At 39.8% G+C, this 17,273-nt stretch overlaps 1 protein-coding gene across 4 annotated transcripts in view; it reads right to left on the reverse strand.

Annotated features, from left to right (window-relative positions):
• Positions 1–17,273, reverse strand: part of LOC147029149 (uncharacterized) — a 141,610-nt gene that overhangs the window by 78,132 nt on the left and 46,205 nt on the right. Inside the window, exon 4 of one of the 4 annotated variants that reach the window (XR_015056807.1) lies at positions 14,091–17,111. The exons of 2 other annotated variants lie outside the window; for them this stretch is intronic. Coding sequence is in view for 1 of the 2 variants with exons in the window: in XM_085876284.1 (XP_085732410.1) it covers positions 16,240–17,111 (872 nt within the window). In the remaining variant the exon portion in view is untranslated. Of the gene's footprint in view, positions 1–11,403; positions 17,112–17,273 lie in introns of those variants that run through there. One more of the 4 variants, XM_085876284.1, reaches the window with a different exon arrangement.

Consider the following 17,273-nt stretch of genomic DNA (forward strand, 5'->3'; position numbering starts at 1 on the left):
ATATCTTTTAATATCTCATCTTGTTTCACAACAATATATTTGTATTTTTCAGTCATGTGCTTCATACAATGCCCAAATTCCTTTTTACTCCAAAATGTAGAACAATTGTCTCTCCAAAAATTGTTTATATCCATTGAATTTAACTTGAATAAAATAAAAGTATGAGCATTGTTTCTAATTGAGCGATAAGGGAGTTGAAAGTATGATTGACCAAGATAAATACAATTACAACAACAATGTCTCCCTCTTATGGAGAAGCTATCCATTACTGTTTGGTTTCTCTCATGAACACAATCATCAAAGGTAACGAGGTTCTTTTTTGATTTTTCCCAATCTTGGGGAGAAGGTATATCATCCGTATTATCATGAAGAATACAAGTTATCGGCTTTGATTTCTTTTTATATCTCTGTGTATCAGAAAATAGTTGCATTATATCTTGAATGTTGTAATCATTTAGTTTGGTTTGAAGTTGAAATAAACCGATTATATCTTCTTTTTGAAGACCAGCATTAAAACCTTGTGAGAGTAGTTGCTACTCAGGTTGAAAACTCGACTTTGTGAAAATTTTGAAATTATCATAATCTAAAAAGTTGGGAGTAAGGAGCATCTTTAAAAGTAAGCAGGTTTTCCCACATCTGCTTTCACCAACTATGAGACATCTTCTTGACTTTTGAAGATTTTTATGGTTGTTAAATTTTATCTTATTTTCCCAAATGGGTAAAAAATCATTCATTTATATATTTGGAAAACAGGTTATTTAATTTATTGTTGGCTTTTTTAGAAACTCTATATTTTATCCTAAGTTCAGGTTTAATTTCAAGATAATCCATTATTTTATTTATACAATATCTTGTGTTGATATTTCCCTGAAAATAACAATCGGTAATGATATGTCATCAATCCACGAAACATGGTCGTTATTTGTTCAGTCTCTTCTCTTGTAAGAAAAGGTGTATGATCACCCTCATACTTCACATTCATTTCTCGAATCAATCTTTTGAAGTAGTTCATTTTTGGTGTGAATCTCAAAAAATTATGTTCCTTTTTATCTTTTTTTTATTATCAGTAATTAGAAGACAATCACAGAACATACATTGTTTATCGGCTTTTGACTGTGTTTCATCCCCGTTTTTCACATGCAGGACAATTCTCAAATTTGTCATGTGGAGAATCAGGAAATTCAAGAGGCTCAAAATCTAGTAAACTATTCATATTTATAAAGTAAAACTTTCCTGAAACTAAAATTCATCTTTGGAACTTTGACAATCATCTATAAAACTACTTTCATAACTACCGTTTGAACACAAACTCTCAGTATCATAACTGTCATCACTCTCATAATCTTCAAAATATTCAGTTGAATAATGACTCGTATTTAATGAGTGGAAAAAACATTACCATCTATATCTATATACTTTTTTTCATTAACAGATTCAACTACTACATTTTTTATATTAAAGTTAATTTTAAAATGATCCTTAACTACTATCGAACGAAATGTCATTTCACCTGATATATTAACATCCTTTATTTCATCAGGATTTACATATTTAGGGTTGTTGTAAAAAATACAAATTTCTCCTTGCATATTACAGATGGTCTTATCTTTTCTTTCTCAAGCTTCATCCAAAAGGTTTTTCTTTTTTGATACTTTTTCTTGTTTCATTGCTTTTTCTAGTTTTGAATATATTGCCAGAAGGAGAGGAGAAACTTTTGTTGGAGATACTTTAATTAATGTTCTTCCAGGTCTACTAAAATCCCTTCCACTGAAGGAAATTGAAGACCTATAATTATTCACCATAATTGTTTTTTTTCCAATAGTTATTATATTTATCTTTATTCAATTTTACATCCTCAACATATTTCTCAGTACCTTTTACAAATGAAGAGATTGATTTAGACTTGTATTTTGTGTCTTGATACATTGTATTTATTAAGTGAAAAAAGTTGGAGGATAAAATGGTTTTCAGCATAGATTCACTTATTAATTAAACGGAATTTTCAGCAAGAAAATTTTATTTTAAGAAAAATTTTGTTGTATAAATATGGTGAATACAACGCACTGCAATGTTTGTAATCATGAATATAAATGTTATAAAATACACCTTTCAACCAACAAACACATATTCAATCTTTTCAGACAAATATCTCCACTTGACCAAGAAACAAAACATTGTGATCGATGTGATAATGATATTCTTAAAAAATTTTTTTAAAATAAACACCTTCAATCAAGCAAACACAAGAACAATGAAGAAAGGGAAGGTGCCACTAAATTCTCCATTGAAAACACTGATGGGGCATTTAAAGGAAATATAAAAATATGATTGTTTCACATTCAAGACCCTGGACCATCTTCAATCATGGAAGCTGTTGATATGGTTAAACAAAGTATTGAAACTGTAATTAAAAACACATCAAGTGAAATGAAAACTTTAAAGTTTTGTATGGGAGTAAAGTTGAATATGGTAAGAGAAGGTGATGAAACTACTCCCGATATGAGGACAAACCCTCACTTTATCTTATCATTTCAAGATTTTGTAAGATGTGGTGTTTATGATGAACTCCAGAGACAAGAACAAGATGTTGATAACACTGCAGTAGGTAGTGGATTTGCTATTTCAAAAATAATCTTTTTCAAGATTTACACTTCGTAAAATCAGATTCTCTTCAAGCTTCTTCTTATATTGATTTACCAAAAGAGATAAAACTTAAGAAAGCGGTTGTTCATATTCAAAACAAAGATAATAAATGTTTTCGATGGTCTGTTCTTGCTCACTTACATCCTACACAATGAAAACCTGAAAGAGTTGAACATTATAAGAAATACGAGAATACATTAAATGTTAAAGATTTAAAGTTTCCAATGTCATTGAGAGATATTCCTAAATTTGAGAAAACAAGTGCTTGCCCGTAGGTGCATGGCCGTAGGTGCGTGGTCGTACGTGCAAACAAACAAAAAAAAACTTTCAAATCGCGTGCCAGAAACAACAACCACGCAGGCTGTTCCTTCGATCTCACGTGCCCGTATATACGTGACCATACATGCGTGCCCGTATATGCGTGACCATACATGCGTGCCCATACATGCAAACCAAAAAATAATAATAACTAGCATAACCCGCGCTCTGCACGACATGTTGGGGTGGGTGTGTTTGAGAAAGGAACTGATGCAGAGTATCAGAAGTAATTTTACTTTAATGCAGGAAGTGGAATACGATTGGTAACTAAATGGCGCATCGGCCACACCTACGCAGCAACATGTCCTGTCATTGGTTGGTAAATAAATGGCCATAACTTGGGAAGCACTTGTCCGATTAATATAAAACCTTGAGAAGGCGCATACTCAGGTCCCGAGCAATGTAGTTGGCAAGTTTCAATTAGATCGGACCAGTGGTTGTCGAGAAACACGGTCACACACACACACACACTGCTGGAATTATGGACAGATGTACAGTTAACTACTTTCTCTGCAGTGTGATGCCATTTTCTGGGGAGGGAAAAACACCAAAACAGCAACAAAAAACATCTAAAAGGTACCAAAAAAACACCTGTTGTTTAAATTTTGTCTCCTACTTGCTTATTTTCGATCGTAAGTTATCGCGTGTTGAAATTTACTTCCTGGTTCGGAGCAGAGCAGCTCACTCTGTCACCGAAATTTATGCACCGTCTAAAATGAAAACAATAATAACTTGGGGCATTGTGTTTATCTATAAATGCGCATAAGAAATCAAGAAATTATTAGAATACACGAAGTCATCACTATCTGGAAGTCCATACATTGTAACCCGTAATGGGGAACGCGGCTGAGGTTCTCTTCCCCCATCGGCCACGCCCACGCAGCAAAGTGTCCTCTTATTGGTTGGTAAATAAATGGCCATAACTTGGGAAGCTCTTGTCCGATTAATATCAAACCTTGAAAAAGCACGTAGTCACGTCCCCAGCAATGTCGTTGACAAGTTTCAATGAGATCGGACCAGTGGTTGTCGAGAAACAGCAGTCAGAGACACACGCACATGCACACGCACACGCACACACATTGCTGGAATTATAGATAGATGATTAATCTATCTGTGAATGTATATGGATTAACGGATACAAACAAAGTTCAGATATTAAACATTTCAAACAAGTATAAAAATGATGAAACACACAATGACCTTCTCTACTTTACTTCAAAGGAAAAATCACATTCTGCTTTCATCAAAAAATTATGAAGATTAACCAAATCACAACGATACAAGAAAGAATGTGAAATGTATCCTTGCAGGAGCTGTCTCAACTCCTTTCATACAAAAAAACGATTAAATCAACATTCAAAATATTGTAGTAATCATAAATCAACCGTAATCAACTTTCCAAAAGCAGGTTCAAACATATCATTCAAAGATTTTAACAAATCTATAAAATATCCGTTTGTGATTTCTGCTGATTTTGAAAGTATCCTTGACAAGATAGATACTGTTTCTCCAAATCCAAATAAATAATAAACAAATAAATATCAAAAACCTACTCCTTGTGGTTTCTGTTATTATATCAAATCATCTGTTGATGATGAATACAAGTTCGAACTTAATTGAGAAGATGCCTCAGAGGAGTTTGAAAGACGATTGGAAAAAGACTGTGTAAGACGAAGAGAAATAATGGTTAAAACCTCCAAACCAATGTCATTAACAAAGGGAGAGAAAAAGGAATTTAGAAAGAACAGTATATTTGTCATATTTGTGAGGAGAAAATTGGGGGAGAGGTAAAAGTTCGGGATCATTGTCATCTTTCTGGAAAATATAGAGGTCCAGCTCATTCCCGTTGTTATCTTAATTGTAGGCCCCCAAACTTTTTTCCTCTCTTTCTTCACAACGCTCACCATGACACACATCTATTTATAAATGAACTTTCAAGGACATCTGGAGATATTTCTGCCATTCCTAACGCAGATAAAAAATACATCTCATTCACAAAAACAATTCATACATCCCCCATATTAAACCCATATCAGATTTCTTGACACATACACGTTTATGGCAAGTCCATCATCAAAATTGGCATCAAATATTTCAAACTTACCGAATCTTAAATCACATTTCTCAAATCAAGAAGAGATTGATCTCTTCTCACAAAAGGGAATATATCCGTATGACTGTATGGATTCATTTGAGAAGTTTAAAGAAACACAACTTCCTTCAAGGGAAAATTTCTATTGCAAGTTGAATAAAACTCATTTTTATGATAGAGATCATACACAAGCTAAAAAGTTTTGGGAGAAGTTTAATACTAAGAATCTTGGAGAATATCATGATTTGTATCATAAAATTGATGTCTTGTTATTGGCTGATGTGTTTGAAACTTTTAGAAGTCTGTCATAGTATAAATGCTTATGGATGAGACCCCGCTCACGATTACACAGCCCCGGGTTTGGCTTGGAGTGCTTTGTTAAAAATGACAAAACAGAATTTGGAATTAATCAGTGATATAGATATGCTTTTAATGACAGAGAAGGCCAAACGAGGAGGAATATCTCAAGTATGTTGCAAGAGATATGATAAAGCAAATAACAAATATCTTCCTGATTATAAGAATGGGGACAACTCTTACCTGATGTATCATGATGCCAACAATTTGTATGGGTGGGCTATGTCTCAATATTTTCCTTCTGGAAAACTTAAATGGGTTTCAGAAAAGCATTATGAAAAAGTTTTACAAGATATTGTCGTCTCCTCTTAAAAAGAATTGGATGAAGCTGAAGTTGGATATTATTTTGAGATTGATTTAAAATATCCAGAAGAACTTCATCTCAAACATAAAGACTGACCTTTTGCCCCTGATAAAGAAAGTCCAAGAAAAGAATGGGCAAGTGATTACCAACAGTCACTTAATATAAAAGGTAAATCTACAGAAAAACTACTGACTGCATTAAATGATTAAGAAAGTTATGTTTTGCATCAAAGGAACCTGAGACAATATTTATCTGCTGGGTTGAGAGTGAGGAGAATTCATAGGATTTTGAAATTTAAACAGTCATTGATTAAAGTAGTATATTGATTTTAATACAAAAAGGACAACAGAAGTAAATATACCATCAGAGATGGGGAATCCCCTGCCATTGAATGAAAAAGGTCATACATATTCCAGATAATGAGGGAGGCGAATTGGAAACAAGACACCATTTGGTCATCATCTCGAAAAAGTTCCCCAGGGGGGTGAGGAACGTAGTAACCAAAAATAATTGAAATTAGATAAGCAGTTTTCCATTTATTACAAAAAACATTTTTTTCAAGATGGCCGCCCCAGTCGGCCATCTTGGATCCGGCCACACCCAAAATTAATCAAGTTCTTCCTTTTCAGGTGGTACATGTGTGACCCAAATTTCAAATCGATATGGCGAAAAAACATTTTCAAGATGGCTGCCCCAGTCAGCCATCTTGGATCCGGCCACGCCCAAAATCAACAGTGTTCTTCCTTTCCAGGTGGTACATGTGTGACCCAAATTTCAAATCGATATGGCGAACAGTTTATGAGTTATCGCACTCACAGATATAAATGTTGACGCCCGGACGGACGGACGGACAGCCGGACGACCTGGGTGACAACAATATCCCCCTTCCGCCACGTGGCGGGGGGGTAAAAACAGATTTTGAGAAGGACTTTTATAAATTAATGAATAATGCTGTATTTTGAAAGACTATGGAAAATGTTAGGAATCGACAAAACATAAGACTTGCTGCATCTTGGAAACAGGCTTCAATGTTAATTAATATACCAAGTTTTGAGCAAGCGGAGGTGTTTTCAGAGAACTTTTGTGGTATTCATTTGAAAAAAGGGAGCATTTAAATGGACTAACTTATTTATATAGGAACAACAATTCTTTACTTGTGAAAGTCATTTTTGTATGACTTACTATAATAATTTGAAATCAAAGTATAAGGATAATGTGTCATTGTTATATATGGATACAGACAGTTTTATATTAGAAATTAAGACAAGTGATGTATATGAGGATATGATTGATAATATTGCTATATATGATGCAAGTAATTGAAAGTCAGGTGATGTGTTGTTTTCATCAAATAATAAAAAGGTTATTGGTAAGTTTAAAGACAAATTGGGTGGGAAGGTCATGCGTGAATTTTTTGGATTGAGAGCAAAGTCTTATGCTTTCACGTATATTGATAATAATAACATTGAAAGGTGTGAAAAGAAGCGAAAGGAAAGAAAGAAAAATATAATCAAGGAAACAATAAACTTTAAACATTATTACAACTGTTTAACCTGAAAGAAGGAAGAGTACAGAAAAAATGAATACAACAAGAAGATATAAACATCAATTATATCCAAAACAGAGAAATAAGAAAGCATTCGGAGCTTTTGATGATAAAATATATATTTTGGAGAATAGATTCAATAGTCTCCCTTTTGGTTACAAGTATAAGTGTTAAGATATTGGGTTGGGAATTTTAACTGGCTACCGCCGTGTTTTTACTGATTTATAAATGATAGAACGAAGCAATAACCAAACCAAATAGGAGAGATTTAATCAGCCTTGGTATTGAAATGGAAAACATAAAGAATGTGAGAAATAACAAATAAGTGTTGTTGAAGAAATAACCAGGGTAGAAGTAGATAAAACAAATAAGCGGATAAATTTCATAACAAATAAGTTGGAGGACGTCAAGAGAAAAATAAATATGCTTCAATGGAATGAAAATTTTGATTGTTATCAATTGAACAATGGAAAAATAATTTACGACAATCTCAAAATCATATGTGGCTCAGGAGGTGGTCAAATAAGAGCATGTAGAGAAGTTTATCACTTCATTTCTGCTCAACAAAGACAGTTAAACCAAGAACCAAGTTCCAAGTTATTATTTGTGAATATACTTGATGGAAATGAATGTTCTAAGAAAATAAAGTTATTCCCCAAAGTAGAACATGGGTAAATATTCGTTGGTTCGCTCTTTGAGTTGAATGAAAATATAAAAGGGAAGAAGTGCTTTCATCAGTCAGTCTCAATCTCTCATAGTCTCAATTTTACATTTGCTTGTATGGGAGGGAAGGGGATAGGTGGGGAGAAAATCAGTCTCCGATTTTGGGCTTTGGGACTTGAGTCAGAAAGTTTTTCCCTTTTCCCCATTCATTTGAATGAGAGTCCCAGTAACCCCATTTATCATCTACTACCCACCACCATCCCACACAACCCCTTCCCCTCCACCCTCCACAATCAACCATCATCCTCCTCAAAGTGCCCCCCCTCCTCCATACCCCCATAATTACTCATCACTCATCACCCCCACAACACCCACCACCAATTCTACAAACACCTCTCCACCCACCTCCCCCCCTCCACAATCCCCCATCCACTGGGGAGGGACATGATGGTGTATCACAGCACGGACAAAAATGGCGTCCGGGGAAAGTATGAAACGGGACGATCCTGAAACATTCAAGACACCTGGTCAGCCTGCGATATATGGGACAAAGCATTCATCGCCAATTTTGTCTGCGGTGTCTGAATGTGCCTGGACAGTGCCAGCTGTTGAGCGATGATGGGTATTTCAGCTCGAGTAATATGCACTCGGTAAACAAAACACAAGGCACACTTTCCTCACATCGAGTTACACTCGCTTTTGCCCTCAGAACAGCCTCAATTTGTTGGGGTAAGGACTCCACAAGGTGTCAAAAGTGTTCCATGGGGATGTTGCCCCATGTTTACTCCAATGCTTCCCACAGTTGGGTCAAGTTGGCTGAAAGTGGATCTCCACTCTGAGTGGCTCGTTCCATCTCATCCCACAGATGCTCAATTGGATTGAGATCTGGTGACTCGACAGGCCACTGCAGTTAGCTGAATTCACTGTCATGTTCATGGACAATGCCAGTCTTGTGGCATGGGAGATTATCCTGCTGAAAAAAATCCATTCGCAGATTGATGCACTGCTGCCATGAAGGGATGCACCAGATTGGCAATGATGTTCAGATCTCCTGCGGCATTCAAATGTTGCTCCACTTTTATCATGGGGCCCAATGTGTGCCATGAAATCACATCCCACACCACCAGCACCAGCCTGTAATGTTGACACACAGAAAGATGATGCATGCACTCAAGTATTTTTTTCTCTCGACTCTTGTTCCTCCAACAGTGTAAAAAAGTGGGAACTGGGATTCATAAGACGAGACAGTGTTTATCCAATCCTCCAGTGTCCATTGTTGTTGTTCCTTCACCCACTGCAACTGCAGGTTCTTGGTTTTTTTGTGCTGAAAGAAGTGGAACTTTGTGCATTCTTCGGGTGCCACGCCCCATTCGTGTCAAGGTACGACGAGTTGAGCATTATTTTACGGGTGCTTTCGCACCAATGTTGCACTGGACTGTAAGTTGACCAACTCGAGCCCGTCTGGAGCTCTGCACAATTTGTGTCAGCCTGCTGTGGCTTCTCATCAATGAGCCGTTTTCCACCACTGGCCTGCCATGAGCTGGATGTTCTTTGGGTGGTGGACCATTCCTGATACACACGGGAAAACTGTTGAGCGTTAAAAAACCCAGCAGTGTTGCTGCTCCTAACATTCTCAAACCGGTGCACCTCCCCCCCGACCATACCCTGTTCATTGGCAGTTAAATCTTTTGACTTTCCCATTTACCCTCTGAATGTCACATGCACACAACCCTTGTTTGAAGGCTTAAAAATTCTCCTCCCCTTCATCAACATTGATTGAAGTGGATTTAACAGGTGCAATCAAAAAGGGATCATAGCTTAAATCTGATCAGTATCTGAAGTGGAAGGAGCAGGTGCTCCTTCTGTTTCGTACAATGAGTGCATGTGGACTGGGATTAACGTCCTGTGCTTATCAATATGAGAGGACTCCAGTCCAAGAGAGTGCTTGCATCCTCTCTCCCTGATGTTGGTGATGACAAGTCACAGAAGTTCCCCACAATCTCTTGGATGGTGACAAGGCCACCTGAAATGCATCGTCTCTGACATTGTTGAGGAAGAGGAAGTATCACATTTGGAAATTCCTTTTCATTGATGCCATTGCAACACTCAGGTCACGCCATTCTGACACCACAGAAATAACACTGATATCATCAATAACCAGATCTTGACAGTGTGGGGGAGAAAAAAAACATCATACATCAGTGTTCATCGAGTTATATCTGATGATAATGAAGAACAGCTTAACTTCCCGACTGAGTTTCGAAATTTCCTTGAAAGAAATGGCATCCAGCCCCATATCCTCACGTTGAAAATTGGAGCCATTGTGATGCGACTTCATCTCAACAAAAAATTGGATCACTGAATGGAACTGAACTCCGTGTTTGAAATGTGCATTCCACCTCTCTTGACGTACAAGTTAATGCAGGACCAGAAGATAGTTTTATTGCGCAAGCTTGATCTTCAACCATCTTCAGGTCTTTTACTATGTGAAATAAGCCCACATCAATTTCCATTTCGATCCGCATTCACTATCACCACAAACAAAATCCAAGGTCAAACGCAAGACAATCTGTATTAACCTTCCGGAACGATCTTCACACAAGGTCAGCTTCACATGGCAATATCAATTGTGCGGTCATTCGACAGTCTCAAAATACAAGTGAAGCAGACAGACAAACAAGGCACTTTTCCCAGGATTAGAAGGCACAAACACCAGCAATGTTCTCAGCAGGAAGATTCTGTGAAATGTTGCAGGATTTTGACTCTAGTTATTTGTAGAAACAGGAATGAAAAGGGAAAGCTCCATTTGTTTTGAGGACAATTAGCTGAAACAAGGATTCACACATATCTAAACCAGTGAGGTGAGATTCTCTTTATGGATTAACAAGACAGATTATTTTTGTGGAACTTCTGTGTGTTCAATGAGCGAGAATTAATTTCGTATGCAGAAATGTCACTTCTGATGGAGAAACCCAAAAATGGTGAGATATCCCAAGTGTGTTCAAAGAGATACACCAAGGAAAATTTGTCAATGAAAAATCCTCCCTTTTGTATTTGCTTATAACTAACTTCCCCAACAATGTCCCTTGCAATACCTCTGCTCCCACTGGGATATCTGGGAAGGTGCACATTTCACCAGCCATTCTCTGAGAACAGTCTCAGTGCCGGTGAGTCTGGCAGTCCATCAGGCAAATTGGAAGGGAATGAAAGCAGCCATAACACTTCAGGACTGGTCTCCTGTATCTACCACCCTTGTTATCAGCACAGCTTGGGAATTTCTTCTTCAGAGACCTGCTCTCCTTTATGCACATCCAGTGGCCTGCAAAACTATTGGTGCAGGCCGGGGTCCGGTGGCGAGAACGACCACGAGGTGGGGGAAATTACGTCGTTTCCCACCAGACTCCCGGAATTGTAGGCCATCGCTCACGGACAACTCCTTGACGCGGTGGGTTGCTTCACCGACTCTGGATGCCAATACCTCCACCGCGTAGCGTGGGGTCCGCTTGTCTCGACTCAAGTTACCGAATTAACCACACAGTTTCAACCTCCGAGGAACGACGCCCTCAGTATGCCTTGCCCGAACCGGATCACTCCACCAACTACCTTTCCGGTTCGGATGCAGTCGAGCGGGCCTGCCATGGACGTACCGGCTGGAATGAACCGATTATCGCGGATAAAAATCCGGCAAAACTCAGATCCGAACCATGCTGGACCAATGAAAGAAAAGACAAAAACGAACTGGGAACATTTCTGCAATTATTTATTTACAATCAACTTACAAAAGAAGGACACAGAGCAGACTTACGTGGGAATAAAACAGGCAAGATTTACAATGATCAAATAAAAACGCTTATGCAATTCTACTTTAAAACGGCACCACACACTCAGATGAAAATAAACCCAGATGTATGGCAAAGGACCCCCGCAGCCAGAGAGCGAGGTGAGCTGTGGTCGCAGTTCTTTCGGGGAACCTGAACGCTGGAGGGAAAGGATGCTCCGTGGTGTGACACCTGTCAATGGCCGTGCAGCTCGGTCCACGGCTGCACGTGTGGAGACCGTGTCGACGAAGGAGCCCGTGTCAAGTCGAGCGGAGTCCGAGGCGGGGATCAGGGCTGCAGACAGGATCCAACAAGAGACCCGGTACCAGGTCGGGTCGAGGTCTTCCCAGCTCTCTGACACTCAAAATGAACGACCCCCAAAGAGCGCAACCATTCTATGACCTTCCTCCTTTCTTTCACTACCAGCCGACAAATTGTCTCACTCCAACGCTCCTCACTCCAAAGCGCGCCGCTCTCCGGGTTGCTTCGTAATTTGTCCATGCAAGGCCCCTCCCCTCAGCGGGGAGGGGCCTTGGTGAAACTAGCGTCACTGTCCGCCCTGATTGGACGGGGATTCCATGGGTCTGCCATTTCTGGGCGGGTTTTGGCCATGCTGCGAGCCCGCCCCCTCCACGCGCGTCTGGACTCATCAAGAAAAAGTTGCAAAGTTGAATTGGAATGTTGCGGAAGCGAAAAGGAACTGCAGACTGGAAGATTCTGCCTCCGAAAGTGAGGGTCCAGGTTGGCAGCGGGTGGACAATGGATCATTGTTGGATGGGATATAAAGATTTATTTCCCGAACTAAAAAAAACATCACAACGCACCCCTTTAATTTCCAACTAAACACAAGGAGGGAATCTGTCTACACATATACTTAACGGCACAACGAACTTCGGGGCTCCTGGATGTTTGTATGCATACGGTTCCTCGAACCATAACAGTATTCACCCCCTCCAACATTTTCACATTTTGATGCCCCCTGAGCATATTTCATGATGTTTTCAAATAAAACATCATATCATCTTCACATACAACTCCAAAGTAATAAAGCTGAAAAATGAGGACAAAATGTGAACAAATTGGATCAACAGGATGAGGAAAGATCAAACGCATGTGAAAAGGCTGAATGTCTAAACTCTGTGCATGCATCTCAATCTTGTGTCTGAAACCCAACTCTTTCTGTACCCACCCTGAGCCAGTCACACTCAGCTCTCCCTGGACTGTGTCCTTTTCTCCTGAAAAGGTGGAGAGCTTACTGTCAAACCTCGATTCAGATACTGCAACCGGTCCAGGTGGCATCAGCCCACATGTCCGAAAAACCTGCTCTTGCTCACCCTCTCTCCATTCTATTCACCCTCTCATTTGTTCATGGTCTTCTGCCATCTGTGTGGAAATCAGCAATCATGACCATGCTGCATTTAAGAAGATGCAAAAGCAGATCACTGCAACAGAGCAATCAGCCTTCTCCTCATCATCAGCAAGGTTATGGAATCCATCATCGCTTCAGACATTAAATCCTTCCTCTTCTCCAATGGCTTGATTTCCGATCTTCAATTGAGATTCAGACCAGGTCACTCTACCCTGGAAAGGCTGCTTCTGCGCTCCCAATAATGGATGGAAATCCTCAAAGCTAGACATGAAATCAGAGCCATCTCCCTGGACACATCGCGTGCTTTTGATGCGGTCTGGCACCTTGTCCTGCTCACTAAACTCTCTTCCTATGGAATCCAAGGCCATCTCCACTCATGGCTCGCAGACTTCCTCTCCTGTCACAGCTAACATTTGGTCCTAAATGGAGTTCTCTCATCCCCTCTTCCTGTCTCGGCGAGAGTTGCTCAAAGCAACATTCTGGACCCTGTTCTTTTTCTGGTTTTCATCAATGACCTCTCTGACTCTCTGGAAAATCCTCTTTATCTTTTTGCTGATCACTCCAGCTTCTGCCGAACCATATGTCATCCCTTAGATCGGCAAGCAGCAGCCTTTTCACACTCTGTAGATCTGGATAAAATCACCAGGTGTTCCAACATGTGGAACATGTCTTTCAATCCTGACAAATCTCACACTCTCACAATGTCTCTCCAAAAGGAAAGGACCATCTGAACCCCCCCCTCTACTTTCTCAACAATCCTCTGGCAGAAGTTCTTTCTTTCAAGCTTCTGGGAATCACTATTTGCAATGATCTTTCCTGGGAAAGCCACATTTACAAACTGGCCTCCAAAGTCAGTCTGGGCATCCTTCATCGTGCAAAGACCTTTCTTGGCACACATGATATTCTGACCACACAAAGCTTTCGGCCACAGCCTAATGGAGTACTGCTCTCCCCTCTGAGCTGGTGCTCCCACCTCTTACCTTTTTCAGCTTCACGCTGTGCAAACCAAGGCATTTCGGATCATTGATATCCCGTGATGAGGCCGAGTCTTTGGGTCTGTCGAGGAAGTTTTGGAACACCTTGAAACAGAAAAGACTTGAAAATCTCAGTTGAGGTTGTTTATTGAAGAATGAAACAGAAGGAACACACACGTGCGTGGAAACATGGCTTGTTGCGAATTCCAAGCAGTCTCTCACTTCACATAAGATTACATCGAGGAAATACGTAATTTTCCCAAGACGTGGTTTTCTCCACAAGCAACATTTCCAAGAAAACGAATTAATCAACGAAAGAAACAAAGAAGCTTTGAGTAAGTTCAGATGGGTTTTTGCAAAGTTAAAATCACAAACACAGCATGAAGAATGGTTCCTGATCTGAGCCTCATTCCAAATAGCCTGGACGAGGAAGTGAAGAGAATGTGACCCTTTGGCCAGGGCATGCTTCGTCTTACGGAGCAGAGATGAGGTCTGCAAAAGGCTTTCAGTCGGAAAGAATGTGCACACCATGAACAAACCTCTCTCCTTGCTTTTCTCAGTATATATTTATGAAATTTGAATACATTCGCAAAGGCTAATTAGCATTAATTGTTTGAAAGGTTACAAAATAAGTGTAATCGGTTTCACTTGAATGTTATCACTGGTTTAAAAATGAAGCTCCTCCACATATCCAAAGAGTCTATTGCAGTGCAACTCATTTGTTCACTCGTTGGCCCTTTGAGTTAGGTGAAATCCATACTTAAGAAGTAGAAGACGTATCACACCACCCGGACTCTTCCCAAATCCCATCGCTCATCTAAACTCAGCAGGCAGGCAAGCAGGAAACTGTTCCCGAGATGTCCCTGTATATCCAACAATGACTGATAGATCTGCATGGCTCCTCGTTTGAGATCGGGGTCAGTGTTCATCAATCAACAATATCCCGTTCCCTTCACAAAGATGTCATCGATGGACAAGTGGCAAGAAAAAAAAGCCATCTTCGTGATACTGCACGCATGTGGAGAAAGGTTTTGTGGTGAGAGGAGACAAAAATTGAAACTTTTTGGTCGAAATTCAAAGCGTTACATCTGGCGCAAGCCGAACACGACACATCACTCAGTCAATACCATCCCCACTGTCAGTCACGGTGGTGGCAGCACCATGTTAAAATAATACCATTCCTTTCGTGCCATGAAGGCACATCGGGCTGCCAAGGCAGTTTAATTGGCAAGGAGAACAGTCTTGGACAGGTCACACACCATGACACAGGTCACCCCGAATGGTTATGACTTAAGTGTGTTGTTACTCATTTCACCAACCTCAGAAGGATGACAGGCCGAGTCAACCCCATCTTGCATTAATTCAACGGTAACAAGAGCTCAAACTCAGGACCCGAAGGTCCCAAGTCAGCCACCTTAACCGCGAAGCCAACAGGCCAGAGCATCATGTTACGGGGCTTATTTTCATCAGCAGGGACTGCCAAGCTCATCAGGATCGAAGGGACAATGGACGGTGCAAAGTGCAGGAGAATGCTGAATGAAAACCTGCTTGAGTCAGCCATGAATCTCCAACTCGTATGAGATTCACATTTTTGCAGGTCAATGATCCGAAGCACAAAGCTCAAGCCACACTGAAAGCCAATCAACAGGATCCTCTCCTTGTCAAGGTCTGAGTGCACCAAGGCTCCAGGCCCCGTTTAATTCCTGATCTTCGGCAATAATCCTGACGATGTGGAAAATTGAACTTATGTCTTGTCTTTGCTGATGATGCCACCTTCTTCAGGAAGTTTCCTTCTTTTTTTCTAAATTGTTGATCTCCAGTTGTGGCCAGTTTATAATTGCACAACGACATTGGAATATCGGAACTGCAAGTTGGTTTTTCCCTTTGGTTCAGTTCATTGGAGAGAGGGATGACTTCAGAATGTCTTATTCTGCGTCGGTATTCTTGGCTGTTTGTTTTACGCATTTTTTTGCATTGTATCTTGGGGGGCCTTCTATTCAAAGGTATTTGGAGGATACTTCATTTTTTCGTTCCAGTGTTGTTTTTCTTTCATTGATTGAGATGTTGTCTGTTGTTATTGTTTTTCCTTGTACAAATGTGCACTTGGCACAACTGTCAAGACCAAACTCCATTCGGATGTCCTCCAAGTCCTGCTTTACTCAGTTAAGTTGATCTGCAAATTTCTTATCATTCGGACTGAAGAGTTTAAATCATCCATGTACAGTTGGTGTGTCACATTTTTTTGTTGTATTTCTGTATGTTTCCTCAAATGCTTTTCAAAATGGAAATTTTGAGAGAAACTTTTATCACATGTGGAGCATTTGTCAGGACGCTCTCCTGTGTGGATCCTCATATGGATAGTCAATCTGCCTTTTCGAGAGAAACATTTATCACATATGGAGCATTTGTGAGGACGCTCTCCTGTGTGGATCCTCATATGCACTTTCAAATTGAATTTATGAGAGAAACCTTTTTCACATTTGGAGCATTTGTGAGGACGCTCTCCTGGATGGATCCTCATATGGCTAGTCAAATGGCCTTTTCGAGAGAAACCTTTATGACATGTGGAGCATTTGAAAGGACGCTCTCCTGTATGGATCCTCAAATGTGTTTTTAAAAGGTATTTATAAAGAAAACCTTTACTGCAGACAGAACATTTGTGTGGGTGTTCTCCTGCATGGGTGGTCCGATGGCCATTCAAGTTCTGTTGAGAAATGAAATCCTTATCATAAATGTAGCATTTGAAAGGCTGCTCTCGTTGATTGTTGTCTCCATTTGCAGGTTTTTTGAGGTCACCTGTTGTTGCAAAATCCATCGTGCACACATTATACTTGGGATGTATTCTCCTTTCGAGAACAGGTTTGTGTTTCATTAATTTCATATTAAGCTTTGTGTTGTGAGGACCAGACATCCACATGGATTTTAAGGGTGGTGAGTCTTGACCTCGCAAATGTTTCTTCAAAAAAGACTTCGTCACTGCCAAGCCGCACCAGGAGGTAATTTGTCCATTTTGACCTCTTGATTGTTCTACAAAAACAAAAAGAACAAGTCATTGTGCAGTTTTTTTGTCAAAATATTACACACCATTTGTAAAAATTTTATAAAATCGAGACACCCACTCCCCATGTGATAAGTGACAAAGTCTTTCAGGCTGGAACCATATTGTTCCTGTTTGAATCATCATGAAAG

This window comes from Eptatretus burgeri, chromosome 4 (genome assembly GCF_056783735.1).
Source record: "Eptatretus burgeri isolate ZD-2024b chromosome 4, Ebu_testis_v1, whole genome shotgun sequence".
In the NCBI taxonomy this organism is placed as follows: domain Eukaryota; kingdom Metazoa; phylum Chordata; class Myxini; order Myxiniformes; family Myxinidae; genus Eptatretus; species Eptatretus burgeri.